This window comes from Hemiscyllium ocellatum, chromosome 8, assembly GCF_020745735.1.
Source record: "Hemiscyllium ocellatum isolate sHemOce1 chromosome 8, sHemOce1.pat.X.cur, whole genome shotgun sequence".
Classification (NCBI taxonomy): Eukaryota; Metazoa; Chordata; class Chondrichthyes; order Orectolobiformes; family Hemiscylliidae; genus Hemiscyllium; species Hemiscyllium ocellatum.
The window spans coordinates 76,581,282-76,604,967 of record NC_083408.1 but is presented as its reverse complement, the minus strand read 5'-3'; the positions used below and the strand labels follow the sequence as shown (position 1 = coordinate 76,604,967).

General features: G+C 39.4%; 1 protein-coding gene across 9 annotated transcripts in view; it reads left to right on the top strand.

The window, feature by feature from the left end:
- The window catches only part of mark3a (MAP/microtubule affinity-regulating kinase 3a), a 172,999-nt gene that overhangs the window by 107,693 nt on the left and 41,620 nt on the right, over positions 1–23,686 (top strand). For all 9 annotated transcript variants that reach the window (XM_060829243.1, XM_060829244.1, XM_060829237.1 and 6 more), the window contains exons 7-11: positions 1,395–1,451; positions 4,144–4,380; positions 6,641–6,760; positions 19,399–19,498; positions 22,828–22,940. In XM_060829243.1, coding sequence (XP_060685226.1) covers positions 1,395–1,451; positions 4,144–4,380; positions 6,641–6,760; positions 19,399–19,498; positions 22,828–22,940 — 627 coding nt within the window. The remainder of the gene's footprint in view (positions 1–1,394; positions 1,452–4,143; positions 4,381–6,640; positions 6,761–19,398; positions 19,499–22,827; positions 22,941–23,686) is intronic.

The following is a 23,686-nucleotide window of genomic DNA, read 5'->3' as shown; positions in this document are numbered from 1 at the left end:
GTATTGGAACTGGTCCTCCCTGGGAGCAGATGCGGCGGAGACGAAGGAATTGGGAATATGGGATGGCATTTTTACAGGGGGCAGGGTGGGAGGAGGTGTAGTCCAGGTAGCTGTGGGAGTCAGTCGGTTTATAGTACATGTCTGTGTTGAGTCGGTCGCCCGAGATAGAAATGGAAAGGTCTAGGAAGGGGAGGGAGGAGTCTGAGACAGTCCAGGTGAATTTGAGGTCGGGATGGAAGGTGTTGGTAAAGTTGACGAACTGTTCAACCTCCTCGTGGGAGCACGAGGCAGCGCCGATACAGTCATCGATGTAGCGGAGGAAAAGGTGGGGGATGGTGCCAGTGTAGTTGCGGAAGATGGACTGTTCCACATATCCTACGAAGAGACAGGCATAGCTGGGGCCCATGCGGATACCTTCTTTATCTGTAACAGTTTTGTTTCTTGTCTTTGATATTCTGTTTACTTTTGGTTGTTTTTATGATTCTTTTTCAATTCTGATCCCTAAGACTTTCATCCATCGCAGTTCTTATCTCAAGAACCTAATTCAAAATTTATAGAAATGGGAATATCCACTACTCAGCAGGTATTCCTTGCATAGAGGTAACTGTCTTGCCAAAAGTAAGTCAACCACGATAGATGTGAAGGCAGTGATAGACATCCAGCAAAAGTGACTGACTTTTCAATTTCTTGATCAGAAAAAAAATTGGGCAAAACAATACATAGGGCTTAATTCAGAACATGGGTTCTGAGCCTGCACTTACTGACAGCAGGACTGGATTAGTGATTTTACTATGGGTGGTCCTCTAACGTGTGCACAATCAAAAATTCAGGGCAGCACAAGTTTCCTAGTGCTGCTGTCCCATTCAGAGTTATGCAGGTGAAGAGAGATAAGTGCTGCTGGGGTATGGACGTCATCCTGGAGGTATGTCAAAATGGAGATTGGTATGTAAAAATTAAAATTTAAGGTCAAGAGCAATAGACCACACTGAATGGTAGTAAAATCTCTCCTGTTAGCTAACTGGTGCAACAATAATGTCCTCCCTTACTCATGGCCTTCTCATTTTAACCATGAAGTCTCAATGGTATTAGGAAACTGCCAGTCACCACGTGAAATGACCTTTAACATGGACTAGAACTATCCAAATCAGCTGCCTATTTCCTTGGAGTCCAACAAGCCACCTCTCAGAATGCTGATGGAAAACTCTCCTGAGATAGTTCCATTTTACTGGTTTTCCTGTCACCTGGGAACCAGTAGTATTCTGAGCATTATTTGAAGTAGAAAGAATTATATGCATGTATAGGGTGTGAAACTTTCTGTTAAATAAGTTGGTGAAAGGATCTTGCAGGGTTATTACACTTGACATCACTAACTTTTGGTGTTTTCATTTTAATAGATAGTATCTGCAGTGCAGTACTGTCATCAAAAGCAAATTGTACACAGAGATCTGAAGGTAAGTCCTACCAATGTTTAGTTCGTATGCAAAGTTGCAATGTACAGAGGAACCTCGATTATCTGAACCACTTGGCTGGGCACCATTTTGGTTTGGATAATTGATTATTTGATTAATTGATTTCCTGTGGGGCTCAGAGTTTCCTGTGAAGTCTGCCCTGTCCAACAATGCCCCCAAACCCCACCCCACCCCTTCTGCCCCAAACCCACCTGCTCCCACACCACCTCCCCTGTCCCCCCATCCATGCCCTGCCCCAACCCCACCCACTCCCCTGTTCACCCCACCCACCGTCCAACCCCCGTCCACACTCCTGCACCCTGGCCGACCCACCTCCAGAGCAGCCGGACTGGACACCAACAGTAAGACTGCTGTTGCCTTTGTGTGGCAAGTCTCCAAACAGCACACGTACATATGCATACAACCTTTTACTGTAACTTTTTGACGAGTTCAACCTTTGCTCAACCATTGTTGGAGAGATTATCTGGGGAAGGGGGGTTTAGGGTTCACCCCTGTGTAGAACTTCAGGGCAAGTGTTGGGGGGGGGGGGGTGGTGGTGCAGAGAGAGGGCAGGAGGTCATTCATTTGGAAACTGTGCCTGGACTGCCCAGGACTATTCTTGGCAGCATTTCAGTGAGCTAAGTTCGTTTTTAATCATTGTACCTGTAAACAAAAGACACGATCAGGATTGAAACAGCTCTTTCACGTAATGTTTCTTTCAGGACCTCGAGATCTTCAGATAATCCTATATTTGGATAATTGAGGTGCCTCTGTATTAGCTGGCAATCTATTCATTTTCTGTATTTTAATATGTTTACCTTCCAGTAATTTCATTAATTCGTATTTGAGGGTGTTATTTTTTTATCTGCATAATAATTCTGGGAAAAGTTTATCAGTTTTACTTGGCATTTATGTCCTGTTATAATGACAGAAGCAGTCTTTGATTTCTGAATGAAGATAGTGAGAAATTTGCACCCATCTGCAAATTTTCTACCGAGTACGTTCTTTATCCCCAGAGAGATGCACAGGTCCACAAATATTAAGTGCAAGATAGCAGAATCATGTCTGAAAGGTTTATAAAGTATGCTGCTGACATGTAACCAGTCCTACTTATCAGGGCTACCTTTCTCTGCTTGTCAGCTAAAACTGTAAGCCCAGTTTGGCTTGCAAACTTTTCTGTAATTTAGTGGGAATACTCAACCCTATGTGACAGTTCAACATCTTTAATTGCCATTAGTTGTCCACAATAGCTGATCGATCATTAGCAGTGTTCTTGAGTAGTGCAGTGCTGCCTATTTTGAGTTTCAAATGACTAATTCTGCCACAAAGGGTTGGCCCGTTTTTGAGCTTCTTTGCGAGGAGTAAATATTGGATGACCTTGAACTCTCAATGATCCTCCTTGATACACACAATAGATTCTACCCAAAAACCAAACATTCTTTCGCGTTACCTTATTTTCATGAATTCCACTGTACTTCCTCTGTCCAGAAGATACACATTCAGCTAACTCATTTAGCTGTTACATCTCAACTTTGTTGACCTTCAATTCAAAAGCAATTCGATTTTGACTGCATTTGTCTTTTGAATTTTGTCCTGCCATAAGTAATGTTGAAGATTAAAAGGGATGCAATATTAATTTAGCTTAATAGTATACAAAAACAACTTGGGTAGTTAAATGTTATCCAATCCTGTTTGACCAAAAGATTTGACAGTGAGTTCTCTGAAGGTGCTTAATAGTCACAGAAGGGTAAACTTTGTCTCAAGATGCAGACATTCTGGCTTTATTCATTTTCTTCGATTTTTATACCTGTGAAATTATTTTTAACTAAAATTACTCTTTCCCTCTCTGTGAAATGCCGCGCTCTGTAAGTACACGGGGGAAATACATTATTTGCATGCCATTTCCTTTGATGTGCAGCATCTTCGGTGGAGGTCAAAAATGTGAGTATAGGAGTTGGGAATTCACTTTGAGGTTGTACAGGACATTGGTGAGGCCTCTTCTGGAGTACTGCGTCCAGTTCTGGTCACCCACTTATAGGGAGGATATTATTAAGCTGGAGAGGACTCCGAAGAGATTTACCAGGATGTTGCTGGGTATGGAAAGTGTGAATTATAAAGAAAGGCTGGGACTTTTTTCACTGGAGCGTAGAAGCTTGAGAGTTTATCTTATTGAAGTTTATAAAATCATGAGGGGCATATACTGAGTTAATGGTACATGTCTTTACCCTATGATGAGGAATTTCATGACTAGGGGGTGTACTTTTTAAGGTGAGAGGAGAGAGATTTTGAAAAAGACATAGGAGCAAAATGTTTTTACACGCAGGAGAGTTCGCACGTGGAATGAACTTCCTGAGAAAGTGGTGGATGTGAGCACAATTACAACATTTAAAAGGCATTCAGATAAGTACATGAACAGGAAAGGTTTGGAGGGATATGGGCCAGGACTGGGCAGGTGGGAATAGTTTAGTTTGCGATTATGGTCAGCGTGGACTGGTTGGACTGAAGGATCTGTTTCTCTGCTATATGACTCTTGTTTTCGTTTAACTTCGAGAAAGTAAGAAATAAGTCTTTTCCTTGTTGAACTTTTGTTAAAGTAGTTTAATTTATTGGATATAATGGGAGATATTGCAAATTGAATATTTCTATGCATGTTTTTAATTTATAGTTTGATCATTTGCTTTGTTTTTAAACCTAGGCTGAAAATCTGCTGCTAGATGCAGATATGAATATTAAAATCGCAGATTTTGGCTTCAGCAATGAGTTTACAGTTGGTAATAAACTGGACACGTTCTGTGGAAGTCCACCATATGCTGCTCCAGAACTCTTCCAAGGGAAGAAATATGATGGGCCTGAAGTTGATGTTTGGAGTTTAGGTGTTATACTTTACACATTAGTCAGCGGTTCATTACCATTTGATGGACAGAACTTGAAGGTAACTCATGTTTCCTTTGATCAAAACTTCTCATTTTATTAAGTAAATGACCACATGGTGGTTTTCTTTTGGCCAGCACTTATTCCTCAACCAACATCATGGAAACAAATTATATATTTATTATCTAATTTTTGGTGTGAAATCTTGCTGTCAGGCTTCCTGTGTTACAAAACTAACTACACTTTAAAAAGTAGTCCGTTGGCTTATTAGCTTTACTGAAGTTGTGGAAAGTGCGATGTAGTTATAGGTAATTTTATTCAACAAGCAAAGGATAATTGTCTTGTGCAAAACTGGATCACAAAGTTACATGGGAGGAACATGTATATGGTAGACAAATGGAGCATCTTGGAATAGCCCTTGATCATTTAATAGTAAATGATACTATAAATGTTTAGATTAGATTAGACTTAGATTAGACTTACAGTGTGGAAACAGGCCCTTCGGCCCAACAAGTCCACACCGACCCGCCGAAGCGAAACCCACCCATACCCCTACATTACCCCTTACCTAACACTACGGACAATTTAGCATGGCCAATTCACCTGACCCGCACATCTTTGGACTGTGGGAGGAAACCGGAGCACCCGGAGATTGTGATTAATATGCCTTTGTTTAGTGCATTCTTCTTTAACATGTTGTATATAAACAGGGATTTTTCTTTTGGGTCTAAGTAATATATAAGTAAATGACTGATGCAGAAATGCAGTCAATTAACTAACTTTGCCATCTTGTGGGTCAGATTTTGCCTGTAGTATGATAGAAAGACTATAGCATTCACTACCATTATTCCTGAGACTAACTGAAATGTCAAAATTTGCCTTTATAGTAAAATTTCCACAGCGTTACAGCATATTTTCTAACCTTTATTTTTGATTTTGAGATTTCATCATAATCCCATGTGCATGTCATTTATTTCATATTATGTAAAGTTTAATTTAAGATGAAAAATTATCAATGTGTTGTTATGTAAAAAAAATATACATATATATTTAACAGGCATGGCAGCATCTGTGGAGAAAGAGAAAATTTCAGAGTGGTAACACTAGAAAAAGATAAAAATGTAATAGATTTCAAGTATATAGGTAGGCAAAGGAGAATGGGAGCAAAGAATGAAAGAGAAGGTTGAGATAGGGTGGAAGACAAGTAAGATCAAATGACAAAAAAGATAATGGTCAAAAGAAAAGAGAAAAAAGATATGTCTGCGTATGAGAAAGTTTTGGAGACCAATCTGGAAATCAGTTGATTTGATAAAGCTATAAAGTGCCTAATGCAGAAATGAGTTGCTGTTCATCAAGCTTCAGTTGAGCTGTTTTGTAACAGTGTTGGAAAATGATAAATCTATGTAATGAATTTTGTAAGTTAGCTGATCAAGCACAGGAAGGCCCAACCATTTTCAGCTGCTTTTTCAATGGCCTTCCCTCCATTGTGAGATCAGAATTGGGCATACTTACTGATTATGCAATGTTCAGCATTTTACATGACATCCCAGATACCAAAGCAATTCATATCCATTTGCAATAAGATTTGGACAATATTCACATTGTGGTGATAAGTGAGAAGTAACATTTGCACCAGACTAGTCCCAAGCAAGGCCCATCTACAGCAAGAGTATCTAACCATCTCCCTTGACATTCAAGAGTATTACTATCATTGAAATCCCTGAATTCAACATCCCAGAGATTCCCATTGGCCAGACACTGAATTGGGCCAACCTGTTAAAAAATATGGCTAGAAAAGAGCAATCTCTGTGACAGGATTTCCAGGTCTTTTTGGGCAGCTTTCTTGGAGGTCATCAATGAGCATGGTCACCACCACTGAAAGAAGAAAATCGTCCTGTTGGATTAACTGGAGTATTTAATAATTTGAACATGGAAAATTGTGCAGTTTCTGAGAGTTGTGCTTCACTCTCTTTTAAATGTCTTAGCAGGTTTGGATGTTGCTGCAGCTTTTTTATACAGTGGATTAGTAATATATATGCTTAATTCAGTTTGAATTCTTTGAATATTGTTGGAGATCCCTAATGATGTATTGGGTAAATATGCAACTTGGTATTTTATTGAATACACAAACTAGAAAATGCAACATTTGATCCCTATTTAGTAAAAGAACCTTGATGCATTTATAGTGAGAATTGAAAAAATGACAACACCAAGCAATAAATTAGCAGAAATATAATTCAGAAGCATTGAGATTTTTCTAAATTCTGGAAGTGCCTACAATGTCTAGGAAAGCATTAATTATATTGAACTTTGTGTTAAAGGAACTAAGGGAAAGAGTGCTCAGAGGGAAATACCGGATTCCCTTTTACATGTCTACAGACTGTGAAAACCTCCTCAAACGCTTTCTGGTACTTAATCCTTCTAAAAGAGGTACACTGGAGGTAAGAAACTCAGATTATTTTACTGTTGTTCCACTCAGAATAGTGAAATTTTGTCATTTTTTTCATGTCTTTATGAAAATTAATATCATCATTATAAGATGGAGTATTGGTAGAATTTTTAAAGGTTTGTGAACTGGGCAGCCGTTTCTCAAATGGTTGTGATCGGCATTTGTCATTGAACTGTCTACAAAAAGGTAATTACTAAAAATAATTCATTTCACACTCTTTTGTGGCGTTCTAACCATAACTGTTTCAAAAACATTTAAATTGAGTTTAGCCACAGACATCATTGCAAAGACCGTCAGGTCTTAAAGGGGCCTTGTAGCTTTTAACATTCAGTCAGACCTCCGTAGCAACCAATACTGGCTCAAAGTTCACAACACTAGAATCTCACCTGCACTGTCATTGGTGGTCATGTCTTCACTTAGGCTGAGCTTGGTAGTAAAGTAGACACACTTTTAAAGGAAATACATCTTCACTGTTTTTCTGCTGGCATACTTAAAATTAGCCAAGGTACATAAGCAAAAGTGTAAAATTAGAATGCAGGTGGACGCATTCCTATAGATAGAAGAGCTTACAGTGAGGGTGAGCAGCAGAAAAGAAAGAAAATATGTATTTAATGCATCTGATCAATAGGACTACAGCACTGCAGAATTAATCCAAAGACTGAACATCCCTATAAGTGTCCAAATAAATAAACAAAACTTCAGTACTTAACATAAAAATCCTATACCTTGAACATTCACTCCCTTCACCACTGATGCACAATTCTTAGCAGTGTTTACCTACAATGTGCACTGAATTCTCCAAATCTCCTGAGACAGCATCTTCCAAACTCTCAACCTGTACCCTGGAATGACAAAGGCAACAGATGTGTCGGAATACTACAGTCTGTAGGTTCTCCAAGTCTCTCAACAATCTGAATTGAAACTGTATTGCCATTGCATCTCTATCATTGGGACATTATCATGGAATTCCCTCCTCAGCAGCACTATGGGGTATGCCAACACACCAAGAACTGCTGTAGTTCAAGATGGCAGTTCAGTGCCAAGAACACTTATATAGGGGCATTAAATGCTGGCAAAGCCAGTTTCATCCACGGCAAATGAATGAATGAAAAGATTGGCTTAAATTCACACTGACCTTTTGCAGAGGGACATCCACAATGCTAAGAATACTAGATTTTTGTGGGCAGTTTGTTTTGAAGTTACAGGTGACAGCTGTGTTTCGCCAGGACTGTAAAATCCAGACCTTTACTTTCGTTCAAGTCCATAATAATTTAGAAGGTTTATCAAGTGAGCAACTGAGTCAAATGGATTAAGGGAACCTGAGCTTTGAATCTTTTTGTGGTGCCTTAAATCATCTGCACTTGAACAATGGTGTAGAGTCACTAGAGGCTTCAGTTTTAGGACTGAGACATGCTAATTATCACTATCTCGGCTTAAGTACAATGAATAACCCTTTTGACCTTGAGATATAAGAGCTGAAGTAGGCCACTCCTCCTGTTATGTCTGCTGCGCCATTCAATGAGATTATGGCTGATCCTCAAATCTACTTTCCTGCCTTTTCATCATAATCCCTGATACCCTAACTGATTAAACATGGGTCCATCTCAGTCTTGAATGTACTTAATGACCCAGCCTCAACAGCCCTCTATGATAAAGAATCCCACAGATTTGCTACCCACTGAGAAGAAATTCTTCTTTTCTATTTTCAATGTGCAACCTCTTGTTCTGAGATTTTGCCGTCCGGTTCTAGACTCTTCCACAAGGTGAACAGCATTTTGCGTCTACCCTGTCAAGTATTCTAAGGATCTTATGTTTCAATAAGATAATCTTTCATTCTTCTCGATTCCAATTAATCCAGGCCCACTATACTCAAATAGTCCTCATAAGTCCCTCCATACCTGGGATCAGCCTAATGAACCTTCTTTGAATTGTCTCCAGTGCCAGTATATCTTTCCTTCAACACGGGATCCAAAACTCTTCACACTATTCAAGATAGGATCTGACTAGTGCCTTGCAGTTTGTGCAAAAACTATCTACTTTTACAGAATCAGAGATGTACAGCACAGAAACAGACCCTTTGGTCCATCTCGTCCATGTGGAACAGATATCCTAAATAAATCTAGTCCCATTTGCCAGCATTTGGCCATATCCTTCTAAACCCTTCCTATTCATATACCCACCCAGATGCCTTTTAAATGTTGTAATTGTACCAGCCTCCACCACTCCCTCTGGCAGCTCATTCCATACACTCACCACCCTCTGGTGAAAATGTTGCCCCTTAGGTCCCTTTTAAACCTTTCCTCTCTCACCTTAAACCTATTCCCTCTAGTTTTGGACTCCCACACCTTGGGCAAAAGACCTTTGCCCCTCATGGTTTTATAAACCTCTACAAGGTCACTCCTCAGCCTCCAAAGCTCCAAGAAAAATAGCTCCTGCCTATACAGCCTCACCCAATAGCTCAAACCTTACAACCCTGGCAACATCCTTGTAAACTTTTTCAGAATCCTTTCAAGTTTCACAACATCCTGTAGCAGGGAGACTAGAATTGGATGCAGTTTTCCAAAAGTGGCTTAACCAATGTCCTGTACAGCCACAATATGACCTCCCAAATCTTACACTCAATACTCTGACCAATAAAGGAAAGCATACCAAACGCCGCCTTCACTGTCCTATCTATCTGCGACTCTACTTTCAAAGAACTATGAACCTGCACTCCAAGATCTCTTTGTTCAGCAACACTTCCCAGGACCTTACCATCAAGTGTACAAGTCCTGCCTTGATTTGCCTTTCCAAAACGCAGCACCTCGCATTTATTTAAATTAAACTTCATCTGTCAATCCTTGGCTCATTGGCCCATCTGATGAAGATCCCATTGTACTTTGAGATAACTTAGCTGTCCACTACACCTCCTATTTTGGTGTCATCTACAAACTTACTAACCATTCTTCTTATGTTCACATCTAAATCATTTATTTTAATGATGAAAAGCCATAGACCCAGCACCAATCCTTGTGGCGCTCTGTTGTATTCCACTCCCTTTGAAATAAAGGCTATTCTTCCCTATGCCTTTCTTTTTACACAATCAAATTGGTTGCTAGCTTTTTGTGATTCCCAAGAGTATACTCAGATTCCTCTGTTCTGCAGCCTAGTATGGTGTTTTCCCAGTTAAATAATGCGCAGCTCTTTTATTCTTCCTGCCAAAATGTGTAACTTCACATTTTCCATGTTATATTCCATCGGCGAACTGACTTAACCTGTCCAGATCCTTGACCATACTCTGTAACCTCCTCACTACTTCTCACTTATTTTTGTGTCATGCGAAACTTAGCTATAATATATTCATTTTCCTTATCCAAATAAACTAAATTCAGTTTGATTAAGTTAAATTCAATTCAAATCACTAATGGTATTGTCTATTATTGCTCCCCAGCATTGATCCCTGTGGTACACCATGCGTTACAGATTGCCAACTTTAAAATGCCTCCTTTACCCCAACTCTGTCTTCTATTAGGTAGCCAGTCCTCTATCTATGCTAATATGCTTCACCAACACTATGGGCTCTTGCCTTATTAAGGAGTCTAATGTGTGGTACCTTATAAAATGCTTTCTGAAAATCCAAATGTATTGCTTCCACTCTTTCCCCTTTATCTATCCTGCTTGTTACCTCAAAGAATTCTAGTAAATCTGTCAGATATGATTGCTGCTTCATGAACCTATGCTGACTCTACTTCTTCATTTTTAAATATTCTGCAGTTAGGTCCTTTATTATAGACTCTTAACGTTTTCCTAATAACAAACATTATGCTAACTGGTCTATGTTTCCCATTTTCTTTGTCTCCTTCCCTTTTTAAATAAATGTGTTACATTGGTGGTTTTCCATTCCTCTGCGTCTTTTTCAGATCTAAGGACTCCAACAAGATTATTACCAGTGCATTCATTCTCTGTAGTTGTTTCCTTTAACATCCTATGATGAGAAGCTAGTATTTCTGTTCAGAATCATTGGGAGCAACTCCCTCAAAGTGATACTGCAAGAATATATATCCACACACATATATGTGTGTGTATATATTTATATATATATATATATGCTCAACAAGACTGATCCAGGGTTGGCGGTAACGCATTTCTAGTCAAATCACCTCCCAGCCGATAAGTATCACTTATTGATGGTAATTATTTGGATCTTGTACTGGTGGTAATTAATACCTACTGAGCATTACCCAAGTGAGGAGTCAGCACTTGAAAGTTTTCAGCAATATTTCTATGTCTAACACATTGAGCTACTTTATCTTAAGTTTGAAAGCTAAGGGGATTAATAATGGATTTCATAACCTAGTGGGTGGGAATTTGTTGACATAGTGCAAAGACTTAAAAATACATCACTGACGTTCTATTTATAAAAGATGAAAACTATAATCCTGCCAAAAGTGCAATCTGACAGGCTTAATGATGAATTGCTTTTGCTTCATGAAGCAAAATTCTTCAATCTTACAGTATCTCTGATTAGTATTTTACACTGAAGACTAAAGTTTGCTTTCTATTTAAAAAAGGCTGTTAGCTGGCCTTGTCAAACAAGGTGGCTAATTATAGTACTGCCTCAGAACACCATATGCTATGAAATTTTACATTTAATTTTAGATCCTTGTATTTTGAAAGGACAAAAACATTATGTATTAATCTCTTTATCTTCTTTTGCAGTTTGATAATTTTGGAATTGCTCTTTTTTTCCTTACCCATTTTTCTGTGATCCTCTCTACGTTTAACTATAAAGTGCAGAGTTGACATTAAATAACGTCCATATTTTTCTTTTGTGTAAGAAGTATCTAAATACCTATAATACACATTGTTCCTTCACAGCATCCAATATAGCTGCTCTTGAGACAAACTCTGCAACACTAAAGCAATTATGTGTAAATATTGGCTGATTATATTGCTACTTTTTAATAATACAAATTATAAAGTTCATGTTAAAAAATTATGTAGTCATCAAGTTTTATCATGCCTGAAGGCAGACCCTTGGCTCAAAGGTATCTTAAATCTATCCTGTGCCATTCTATTTTATTAATAACTATTTTATTAATAACTACCTTCAATTCTCAAAGCAACCAACACTGATATTCTTTCCATAACAAATCTTAGGAATCCATTTCCTCTTTTATGTGCCCTACCCAGACTACCTGGGCTGAATCTTTTTTTGTTTTGCAAAGCACCAATTGTGTTGAGAGTTTGGGAGGGTTTTCTGCTGCAAGACCTAACATATTTCTGTCCATATCGTGTTCCTCTTATTAGATTAGATTAGATTACTTACAGTGTGGAAACAGACCCTTCGGCCCAACGAGTCCACACTGACCCGCCGAAGCACAACCCACCCAGACCCATTCCCCTACGTTTTACCCCTTCACCTAACACTACGGGCAATTTAGCATGGCCAAGTCACCTCACCTGCACATTTTTGGACTGTGGGAGGAAACCGGAGCACCTGGAGGAAACCCACACAGACACTGGGAGAATGTGCAAACTCCACACAGTCAGTCGCCTGAGGTGGGAATTGAACCCGGGTCTCTGGCGCTGAGAGGCAACAGTGCTAACCACTGTGCCACCATGCCGCTTGTATCTGATTCTATCCTATCTTATCACAAGCCACTTCGGAATAATTTGTCATTGCAGGGATGTGCCAGTGTTGGCGAGCATCCCTGGTACCTGTTTCATTACTAAAAGGCTGCTGTGCATTCTGTCAAGCACAATCAGTCTTGAGCTGTCCTACAGGCTCCTAACAATTGCACTGGACATGGTAAACAAGAGACCCAACTTTTCAGCCAGAATCCTGTGTGGGATGGAATAGTGGAGGGCCGCCTCATTCCCCCAGAACTAGAAGAGGAGGCCATGACATCAGCCCTTGCTACACTATGCTGAGGTTGTCACCTGACGCAGATCAGTCTCGACTGTTTGGGAGGATGCAAAGTGATGTAGAAAGTAGATCAATAACCTTCTTCGCTCTGCCTGCATATGTGCCACATCTTCAATTCAATGCCGCACACTCGCTATGGCTGTACCCATCTCCGGGGGGGGGCATATGCTCTAGCCCTCTCGCTGTTTCCTGCAACATACCCCCCACTTGGTATCAGCTACCCCAGCCCCAACACCAATAACCCTGCAAGCCTTCCACACTGCCTTCTCACTTACTCGGAACATCCCCACTTGCAACAACATAACAGTTGTATCACACACTTTCATCTCCCTCAATATCTGCATCTTTCTCGTTGCAGGACCCCGGTTTTAAAAAATGGCAGAATAGGTGATGGGCAATGTTTCCCTTGAATTGTGCTGCTGTACACATGCAGCTGTTCCAAAATTTTGCACGCAGCAATTGGTTTGTGCCAGCACAGATTGCAGCATTGCCCTCTGATTATGGAAATTGCTACAGCGCATAGACTTCACAAGTCCACGCAGAAAAAAAAATTTAGGGAGAATTCTGGTGGTATACTCACCATGTTGTACAGGGCATTGCTGAGGCCTCTTCTGGAGTAACGTGCAGTTCTGGTTGCCCTGTTATAGGAGGGATATTATTATTATTTGTGGGCGGCACGGTGGCACAGTGATTAGCACTGCTGCCTCACAGCGCTAGAGACCCGGGTTCAATTCCCGACTCAGGCAACTGACTGTGTGGAGTTTGTATGTTCTCCCCGTGTCTGCGTGGGTTTCCTCCGGGTGCTCCGGTTTCCTCCCACAGTCCAAAGATGTGCAGGTCAGGTGGATTGGCCATGCTAAATTGTCCGTAGTGTTAGGTGAAGGGGTAAAACGTAGGGGAATTGGGTGGGTTGCGCTTCGGCGGGTCAGTGTGGACTTGTTGGGCCGAAGGGCCTGTTTCCACACTGTGACTAATCTAATCTAATCTAAACTGGAGAGGGTTCAGAAAAGATATTCCAGGGTGTGGCCAGGAATAGAGAATTTGAGATATAAAAATCGACTGAAAAGACTGGGACTTTTTTCACTGGAGCATGAGAGGTTGAAGGGTGACCTTATCATGAGGATAATTTTCTTTAGGGGAGTTCAAAACTAGGGGGCTTATTTTTAAGGTGAGAGACGAAAGATTTAAAAAGGACATGTGGGCAATTTTTTTAACAGAGGTTTGTATGTGGAACGAACAGGGGGATGTGCTGGCTACAGTTTTAGTTACATGTTTAAGAGACATTTGGGTAAGTTCATGAATAGAAAAGATTTGGAGGGATATAGGCCAAGTGCAGGTAGGTGGGACTAGTTTAATTTGGGAATATGGTTGGTTGGACTGAAAGGTCTGTTTCCATACTGTATGACCCTATGGCTCCATAACTGCTCAATATTTGTCATGACAAGCCTTAAATGGAGTGCATCCTGACTCTTGACCAGACCAAGCAGCCTGTTCTGGCCAAAACCCTGGACCGCTGCCAGAGGCTGCCCTTGACTAACTGTGCTGGAAGGCCCTGTCTAAAGGCTATCTCTGATGACTCCTGACAACCATGTCAAGCTCCCTGGCTTTGTGTCTGTTCTAAATGGGAAGGCGGTACAGCAGTGCTGATTGGGAAGGTAAGATAATGGTAGACAAGAAAGGGACACAGCATCATTGTAGGCTCAGAGTAAGTGTGCAGGTAAACAGTCTAGTCCAGTCACGTCCCTAAACTGTGTTCTGACAGCAGCATTGCAATGGTAGTTGGTCAAGCTTTGAAGTTCAGAAGTGGATCAGAGATGATATGTTGTGACGGTTCTCAGGAGCTTACAAATCAGATGCCAATGCTCATGGACATGGCATGTGCATGTTGGTGTCTATGGAGCGTGCTGAGAGATTTGGTGCCTGATGTCCAACTTGGAGAAGTTTTGGGCAAGTGGTAGGCTGAAGTTGCTAGGTCCCTGCTTAACTTCCATGTCAGGAATTTTCGATACCTAGCTTTCAGCTTGTTCATTGGATTTGGTATGATAGACAGCTGAATATTATTGAGGTGAGTTGTGGCTATCCCTCCTAATTGCAACTCACTGCTGCCAAGAAAGAAGCTGCAAGTTAAGGCAAGAAAGTAAGTGAAAAGTGTTCAATAAAAGACAAGACAAAAATGTAACTGTAATATTGGAAGCACGGTTACAAGTGGGGGAGAAGCAGGCCAGCAACCACTCCCCTTCACTGCCCAAAAAGAAATCTAGCAGACACGCCTTTTCATTTTACCAATTGACCAATTCGCAGCATTACAATTGTTCTTTTAAGGTCTATATTGGCCATTGGCCAGGAAGGTGAAGGTTAGGCTTTTCTTCCCAGTATTTAGTTCCAGTGGTGTTGGGAAGGTGCTGGATATCTCCCTGGAGCTCATCTGCCCAATTATCTTCTCTTTCCGCCACCTTCCCTGCCACTTCTCTCGAGAAGAAAATTCCACCCTCAGTTTCAAGAACTGAATAGAGAGGAAGTAACATTTGATTTGCAAAAGTCTTCCAGAACAACATAACCACTGTTAAACTAGGCAGGAATGTCATAGTAGATAAACTACCCAAATGTAAGGAAGACAAACAAAAATGGAAGTTATTGGTGAAACTTCGCAGATCTGGCAACATGTGTAGGAAGAAAGCAGAATTAACATTTCAAGTCCAATGACTCTTCCTCAAAACTGATGCTACAGATGCTGCCTGACCTGCTAGTTTCACCAGCTGTTTCTGTTTTTGTTTCAGATCTTCAGCATCTACAGTTCTTTGTTTGTTTTATTTTAGTAAGGAAAGAAGGCAAATCTGCAAATCTAGATGGGTTTATCATGGATACTCAAAAAAAAAGTTAGCAAGGAAACATCAGAAGCCCTGGGATCAAATCTTTTAAAAAATCATTAAAGGCAGGAATTGTGCCAGTGCAGAGGAACAACAACTGTAATTTCTATCTTCAGAAAGGGAATAGGAACTGATCCAGCAATCTGTAGAATAGTCACTAAAATGTATTGGTAGAAAGATCATCTAACTTTTGCTAAAAGCTTCTATATTTTAAACAAAAATTATAACAGGAAATATTGTTAGTAACTTTATTGGCTTTGCAATGTAGTAACGGACTAGACAAATGTGCTACACTTATTTTAAAGGCTTTCGCTAAGATTAAATAATGTCCGAGGAATGTGGAGTCGGGGAGAAGCAAAGATGGCTGCAACACAGAAAATAGTAAACGTCAAGAGTTTTGAATAGTAGGAACTGGGCAGCTGTGTCCGCAGAAATCCATATGTGACTACTGTTGTTTACAGATCATTGGTCCAATTATCTGTTCATACTTCACATGAGTTTTAGAACATAGAACATAGATCAGTACAGCACAGTACAAACCCTTTGGCCCTCGATGTTGTTCTGACCTTTTATCCGATTCTAAGATCAAACTAATCTACATACCTTTCACTTTACTATCATCCATATGCCTAGCTAAGAGTTGTTTAAATATCCCTAATGTATCTTATTCTATTACCACTGCTGGGAGTGCATTCCACTCACCCAACACTCTGTGTAAAGTACCTACCTCTGACATCTCCCCAAAACCTTTCTTGAATCACCTTAAAATTATGCCCCCTCATGATAGCTATTTCTGCCCTGGGGAAAGGTCTCTGGCTATTCACACTATCTATGCCTCTGATCATCTTATACACCCCTATCAAGTCACTTCTCATCCTCCTTCACTCCAATGAGAAAATCAATAACTCCCTCAACTTTTCATTATCAGGCAAGCCCTCCAGTCCAGGCAGCATCCTGGTAAATCTCCTCTGCATCCTCTCTAAAGCTTCCACATCCTTATAATGAGTTGACCAGAACTGAACATGGTATTCCACATGTAGTCTAATCGGGGCTTTATATAGCTGCAGCATAACCTCATGGCTCTTAAACTCAATCCCCCTGCTAATGAAAACCAACACACCACATGCTGTCTTAACAGCCCTATCAAGTTGGGTGGCAACTTTGAGGGATCTATGACCATGGACTTCAAGATCCCTGTGTTTCTCCACACTGCCAAGAATCCTGCCTTTAACCCTGTAATCGGCATTCAAATTCAACCTTCCAAAATGAATCACTTCACACTTTTCCAGATTGAACTCCAATAGCCACTTCTCAGCCCAGCTCTGCATCCTGTCAATGTCCTGCTGCAATCTACCACAGCCCTCCACACTATTCACATCTCCATCAATCTTGGTGTCATTGGCAAACTGACTAACTCACCCTTACACTTTCTCATCCAAGTCATTTATAAAAATCATAAAGAGCAGAGGTCCCAGAACAGATCCCTGTGAAACACCGACCTCCGGGCTGAATACTTTCCATCTACTACCACCCTCTGTCTTCCATGTGCCAGTCAATTCTGTATTCAGACAGCCAAACATCCTTGTATCCCATGGCTCCTTACCTTCTGAATGAGCCTACCATGGGGACCCTTATCAAATGCCTTGCTAAAATCTATGTGCACCACATCCAGTGTTCTACCTTCAATGTGTCTTGTCACATCCTGAAATAATTCAGTAAGGCTGCCCCTCACAAAGCCATGCTGACTATCTGTAATCGAACTATGCTTTTCTGAATAATCATAAATCCTGTCTCTCAGAATCCTTTCCAATAATTTGCCCATCACTGCCATAAGACTGTCTCTGTAATTCCCCAGGTTATCCTTATTTCCCTTTCTTAATGTTTGCCACCCTCCAATCAACTGGTACTGTTCCAGTGGACAGTATCATCACCAAAGATGCAACAATATAACCTTGGGTATATCCTGTCTAGCCTAGGGAATTTATCTATCCTCATTTTTTTCAAAATTTCCAGCACATCTTCCTCCTCAGCATCAATCTGTTCGAGCATATCAACCTGTTTCACTCTGTCCTCACAAACAACAAGATCCCTCTCACTAGTGAATACTAAAGCAAAATATTCATTAAGGGATTTCCCTTACCTCTTCTGACTCCAGGCACAACTTCCCTTTCCTATCCCTGGTCATCCTATCCTCATGCTGGCCATTCTCTTGTTCCTCACATAAGTGTAGCACGTCTTAGGGTTTTCCTTAATCCTACCCGCCAAGGCTTTTTCATGCCCTATTCCACTTCTCCTAAGTCCTTTCTGTAATGATTTTTTGTCACCCTTTTCCCATTTCCCAGTAATCTTGAATGCTTCACATATGCACCAAGTCTCCTCCTAAATAAGCCAATGCTATCTCCTTCAACACTTGTTTTTGCAGCAGGTTCCAAATTCTCAAGCTCTGTGTAATTTTTCTATTATATCTGTTTTGTCTCTTGTTCTGAAACAATGTTAAAGACCTCGATCGGATTTCCTCTTAGTCATCTGCCTTTCAAGGAAATGAGTCTCAGTTGCTTAAAGTTTCCTTAAATCACAATTCTGCTTGCTTCACTGGATTATTTCTTCAATTTCTCCAGTATTTCAATTTTCTTTATGTATTGTTTAGCAAATTATTGACAAATATCTTTGTTTCTCTCTGCATTTAATTTTATAACTTCAAATGGAGTAAGTGACCATACTCCTCCAAACTAAATGCAACAACTCATACTTGGCTTTATTAAATTTATGTTGAAATATATCCATTCATGTTGCAATCCTCAATATGCATTACGGTAACAAATACAGAGAATGCTAGAGAAACTCACCAGGTCGGGCAGCATCTGTGGAGAAAGTGGGGCTCCTTTTCATTGCTGAAGATGTTACCTGACTTGAAGCATTAACTCTGTTCTCTCTCTACAGATGTTGCTAAACCTGCTGAGTTTCTTCAGCACTGTTTTTTCAGGTTTTCAGCATATGCAATATTTTGCCCATATACAATAGTAGATTTTGATGCAGTTTTTCATATTATTAGCTACATCCCCCAAATTAGTATCATTGCAAATGTTGGCACCATATCTACAAGGTCATGCTGCCTATGTTTGGGATACAGGATTAAAGGGATACATGGCTAGAATGAGAAGAAATAATTAAAGAACTCTCATGTGAACTATAGGCAGAGACTTAGATCAGATAGTTTAATGAAATAGCGATCTGATTCTGTGCAACAATTTTAGGTAAATATGCTGGTGTTTTCTTAGGGAACAGCTAAGATCAGCATTTTTTCAAATATAGCAGGCTGAACTATTATGTCGAGAGCTGTTAGCACAAGCCTTTTTTATTGAGAACCTGTGTGGTGTTTATGCAGATAATAAGCAATTTGACTGAGATTTTGGCCAAGTGACAGTAAAAGTTGCAGGTTGTTTCAGGAGCCAGCAGCATGGAGAAAAGATTGGCATTCATAACCTTGATGCTCGTTGTTCAGAGAGTCCTTTAGAAATTATACTCGGCATTAAATTTAGAAAACAAATCTCACTGGCATGATTAAGCGGCCAATTGAAACTCACTACCTATGCTCACAGATGCAGAGCCAACTTCTGTTCCAATATATTATTAATGTACAGCTAATGCATATGAAAACACAACGTAACATAAATCTTTGCCTTTATGTACAATGAGGAGAAATGATTGAAAGGCAACTGTCGGTTGCACATGTATTAAGATGAGCCGCAGCAACAATAGGTCACCTTTAGTTCCACATTTCTTCACATAGATGATTAAGTGAGATTGTTTTCAATGTCATTAAATTGAATTTATTCTGTAATCTTTTGTTGCCAGCAAATCATGAAGGATCGGTGGATTAACGCAGGTCATGATGATGATGAGCTTAGACCTTTTGTAGAGCCAGATCTGGATATCTCAGATTCTAAAAGAATAGGTAAGTGTGAAATAACCAATCTGTTGAGCTTGTTATTTATCTTATTATGGCACTGAAGAAATATTCAAAGTTCAGATTTCATTAAACTTAATTGTCTGTTATTAAATACAGTTAAATGATTTCAGGATGATCTACAGTTAAATCAGAGATGTTGAGGATAGTGATCAGGTAAACTTTGCCTGATATTGCTGTTTATCTTGGCCTTGCATACTCCTCATTTAAATTTGCAAGCACAACACTGAGTTTCTGGGGCTTACAATCTTAATTCACTTCCACATTCCTATTCTGACTATTCTGTCCTCAGTTCTTCTGCACTGTTCATATGATAATCAGCAAAGTTTAAGAATGAGCACTTTATCTTTTAGTTAGACAGTTTACAACATGATGGACACTGTTTAATTTTAATAACTTAAAACTTATCCATTGATCCCAATTCCTTGGACTGGTTGTCCAGTTGCTACTTCTTTTTGCCTTGCTTCATAATCTCTTTTGTCATTGAAGTCAAACCTATATTCCAATTTACTACACCTTTCCCCCTTTGTTCTTGCCTCTACCCTTCCTCACTCTTTTCCCTGGCACTGCACAGGGTAATAATATTTTAAGTCTGTGACTTCTCCCAGTACTGGTAAAAAGGTCATTCACTGGAAAAGCCTGTTTCTATTTCCACAGATGTTATGTGATAGTGAGTATTTCCATCATTTTCTGTTTTTATTTCAGATTGCCAGCACTCGTGATGTTTGTTTTTTATTTAACTGGATACTGCAGTTTGTTCTTGTTGCAATCTTTGCATAATCTGATAAGAAATTACTTCAGCAAATTCTTTCTCACCAGATAATTATCTAGTTTTCCTTTGAAGGCTTGAATTGATTGTGCCACCACTATAGTGCATTTCAGATTCTAGTTACTTGTTAAGTAAGAAGTGTCATGTGCCACATGTGTTTCTTTTGCCATATGCCATTCATCTTCAATCTGTGTCCTCTGGTTCTCAAATCTCCCATTCATGGGAAATAATTACTTCCTGTCCACATCCCTCATAATTTTGAACACCTCTATCAAACCTCTTAATCTTCTCTCAGGAAAACAACCCAGCATCTCTAGTCTATCCATATGACCGAATTTTTTAATTTCTAGGACCGTTCTTGTAAATATTTTCTGCATCTTTTCCTTCATGTCCTTCGTAAAGTGTAGGATCCAGAAGTGGGCATAGTACACTAAAGTAAAATCTCAAGCAAAACAGCTGTTTAATGCCAAGTTAAATACTCTTCTCTTCTTATGCAATTCTATATCCTTCAGAATTGTAGATTAATTTTATGTTGCCTTTTCTCCTACTTCCTACAGAAATTAATCATTTAGTTTTTCTCTTCTTTAGATTTTTTAATCTACCACTTACCCACCTATCCAGCAATCATCAATAGCCTCTCAATCCTCCTCACAACATGAGGTTTTATCATCGACAGATTTTGAAATTTTGCCCTGTATTCTGTGTATGTCATTAATGTGTTATCCAAAAAAGCTGTATCTTCCTCCAATCTAAAAAAGAATTGTTCACCACCACTTTCCTGTTGCTCAGCCAAATTTGTATTCAAGTTGCTTTCAGACTGTTTTCTGCCATGTACTCTAACTTTTCTGACTTGATATGTGGCACTTTATCAAGTGCCTTTTGAAAGTCCATATACAAATTAACGGCATTAGTCTCATCATCCTTCTATTACCTCATCAAAAGTCTCAAGTAAATTAGTTAAGTGCAATTTGCTATTAATAAACACAAACAAAAACAAATTGCTGGACAAGCTCAGTAGGCCTGGCAGCATTAATGAAGAGAAATTAGAGCCAACACTTCGGTTCGGTGAGACTTCCTCAGAACTGAGGAAAGGTTTTAAGGAAGGGGTCACCAGATGCGAAGCATTAATTTCTCTTCACAGATGCTGCCAGACCTGCTGAGCTTTTCCAGCAATTTCTGTTTTCATTACTGATTTACAGCATCTGAAGTTCTTTTGGTTTTTGTTTGTCTTTAAAAATCTAGACTGGCTTTTCATAATCAACCTCATTTGTCCAAGTGTCTGTTACTTTTGTCCCAGATTATATTTCTCACCACGATATTAAATTAACTAATCTGTAATTGTTAACCTTAGCCTTTGCACCTTTTTTTGGTCAATGATATAACATGTGAAATTTGTCAATACTCTAGCAGCACACATATTTCAAAGATGAATTGCAGAATTACCATATATACTCTAGTAATAGTCGATCTCATGTAAATGCTGACCCCCTATTTTTGGCCAAATAACCTGGAATTTTCCATATATCTTGTGTAAAGGTTGCCCATAGTTCTTCACAGATAACAAATCCATATGTATGAATTAGTGTGCTGGCTGTCATGTCCCATTCCAGCTTTCCAGTCTGCCAGTCTTCCAGTCCACTGCCTGTTGTGTTCTGCTTCGGGATTTCAGAATTACCATAATTGTTTTCTTTTTCTTTTATTCGTTTAAAGATCGTTTGGGCTTCTGCTAATGATACAGTATGAATTTTGACAGGCATGAATTTCAGCCCTTCAAAAATTTCTAATAGTCGACCCCATAAATTTAACTTTAAAAAGTAGTCAAGAAAATGTGGCTATTAATCGAGTATACACGCTATCATCAGAGTTTTCACAATGGTCATTATTGTTTCCCTCAGTTTCCTTGAAGCCAATAACTCTTTCAATAGCTTGTTTGTATTAATTTTTATTCCATGCAGTGTCTCAAATGCTTTTAGTAAAATTTGGGGAGCACCATTTTTCTCTACCTGACCCATCTTGTCCAATGTTATCATTAAGCATTTCCTAAGTGAGGTGGAGCATTGTTTAGATACAAAGTAAGAATTCTGCTTTTCTCCCTCACAAAACATACCTTCAACTCAACTTCAGAGATAATTTTACTTGTACAGGTCTGAACTTTGTGTTTTACCTAACAGTTAATCTTGATCACAGTTGTTGAAGTACGCCATATTGAGCAACGTGCTGATACATTTTTAGGCTTACATGCTTATCTAGTTTCAGACATCTATCAGATATCTATCTTAATGATAAATGGGTGCTGTACTAAAGCATAATAGCACATACTTGCATTGAAGAAATGTTTTGGTCTTGCGTAGAAACTAAAAACAGGTTTAGTAAGAGAAGGAAAGTGCAAACATTTTAAGATTTGTCAGTTGAGAGAAATGCAAGGAAACTTACAAAGGGAACATGTAGTTTGAGGATAAGATTAAATTTGAAAGAATGGAGTGGAAATACCATTCTTTATCAGAAGGTACTAATGGTATTTGAAAACTATCTGATCTCAACTTTACAGATCTAATGGTTGGAATGGGTTATAGCCGTGAGGAAATTCAGGAATCCCTTGCCAAAATGAAATATGATGAAATAACTGCAACGTATTTGCTGTTGGGTCGAAAGTCCAATGAGGTAAGGATAAAGAAGAAGAACAAGGTTTCATTTATATAGGCTCTTTGCCTCATGCCTCAAACAACAAGTTTCCAGATAAAATCTATCTTATTAGCAGTTGTCAGTAAGAGATAAATATTGTTTAGAATGCCAGCATGATGATATCTGCTACTCTGGAATAATATTTGGAACTTTGAACTCCCAGATGAAAGACCTAATCTGTTCTAATATACTATCTGAAAGGTAGTAAATGCATGTCTTCCTCAATACTGCAATGAATTATTGGCCTGATCTATTTGTTCAAATCTCTGGAATGGGGCTTGAGCCCTCAACCTTCTAACTCGAACGCAAGAATGCCAACCCAACACCCTTTACCAACCCAACACCTTTACAATCAATCGTGGCCAAATAATATTGATTTTCCTCCTTTTTCTATTTACTTTGCCCTGTAAATTTCTCCCATGTTTCATGTTATCCAGAATCACAACTGCACTGTATAGAAAGCAGACAGGTGAGTTAACAATGATGGTATGGTATGCAGGATAGACCCACTTGCCCAAACTAATTTCCATTTTACATTGAGAATGCAACAGTTTTAGATAATTGTTGGTTTAGAAATCCGAAACGAAGAAGAGTGAACGATTGAATTCAGCACCTTTTTTTAAATATTTGTGGCTCATTGTCTCCCTGCCACATTTGCTATAGTGGTTCAAGAACGTGACTCAAGAGACAATTAAAAATAGAGAATAAATGATGGCCTTGTCAGG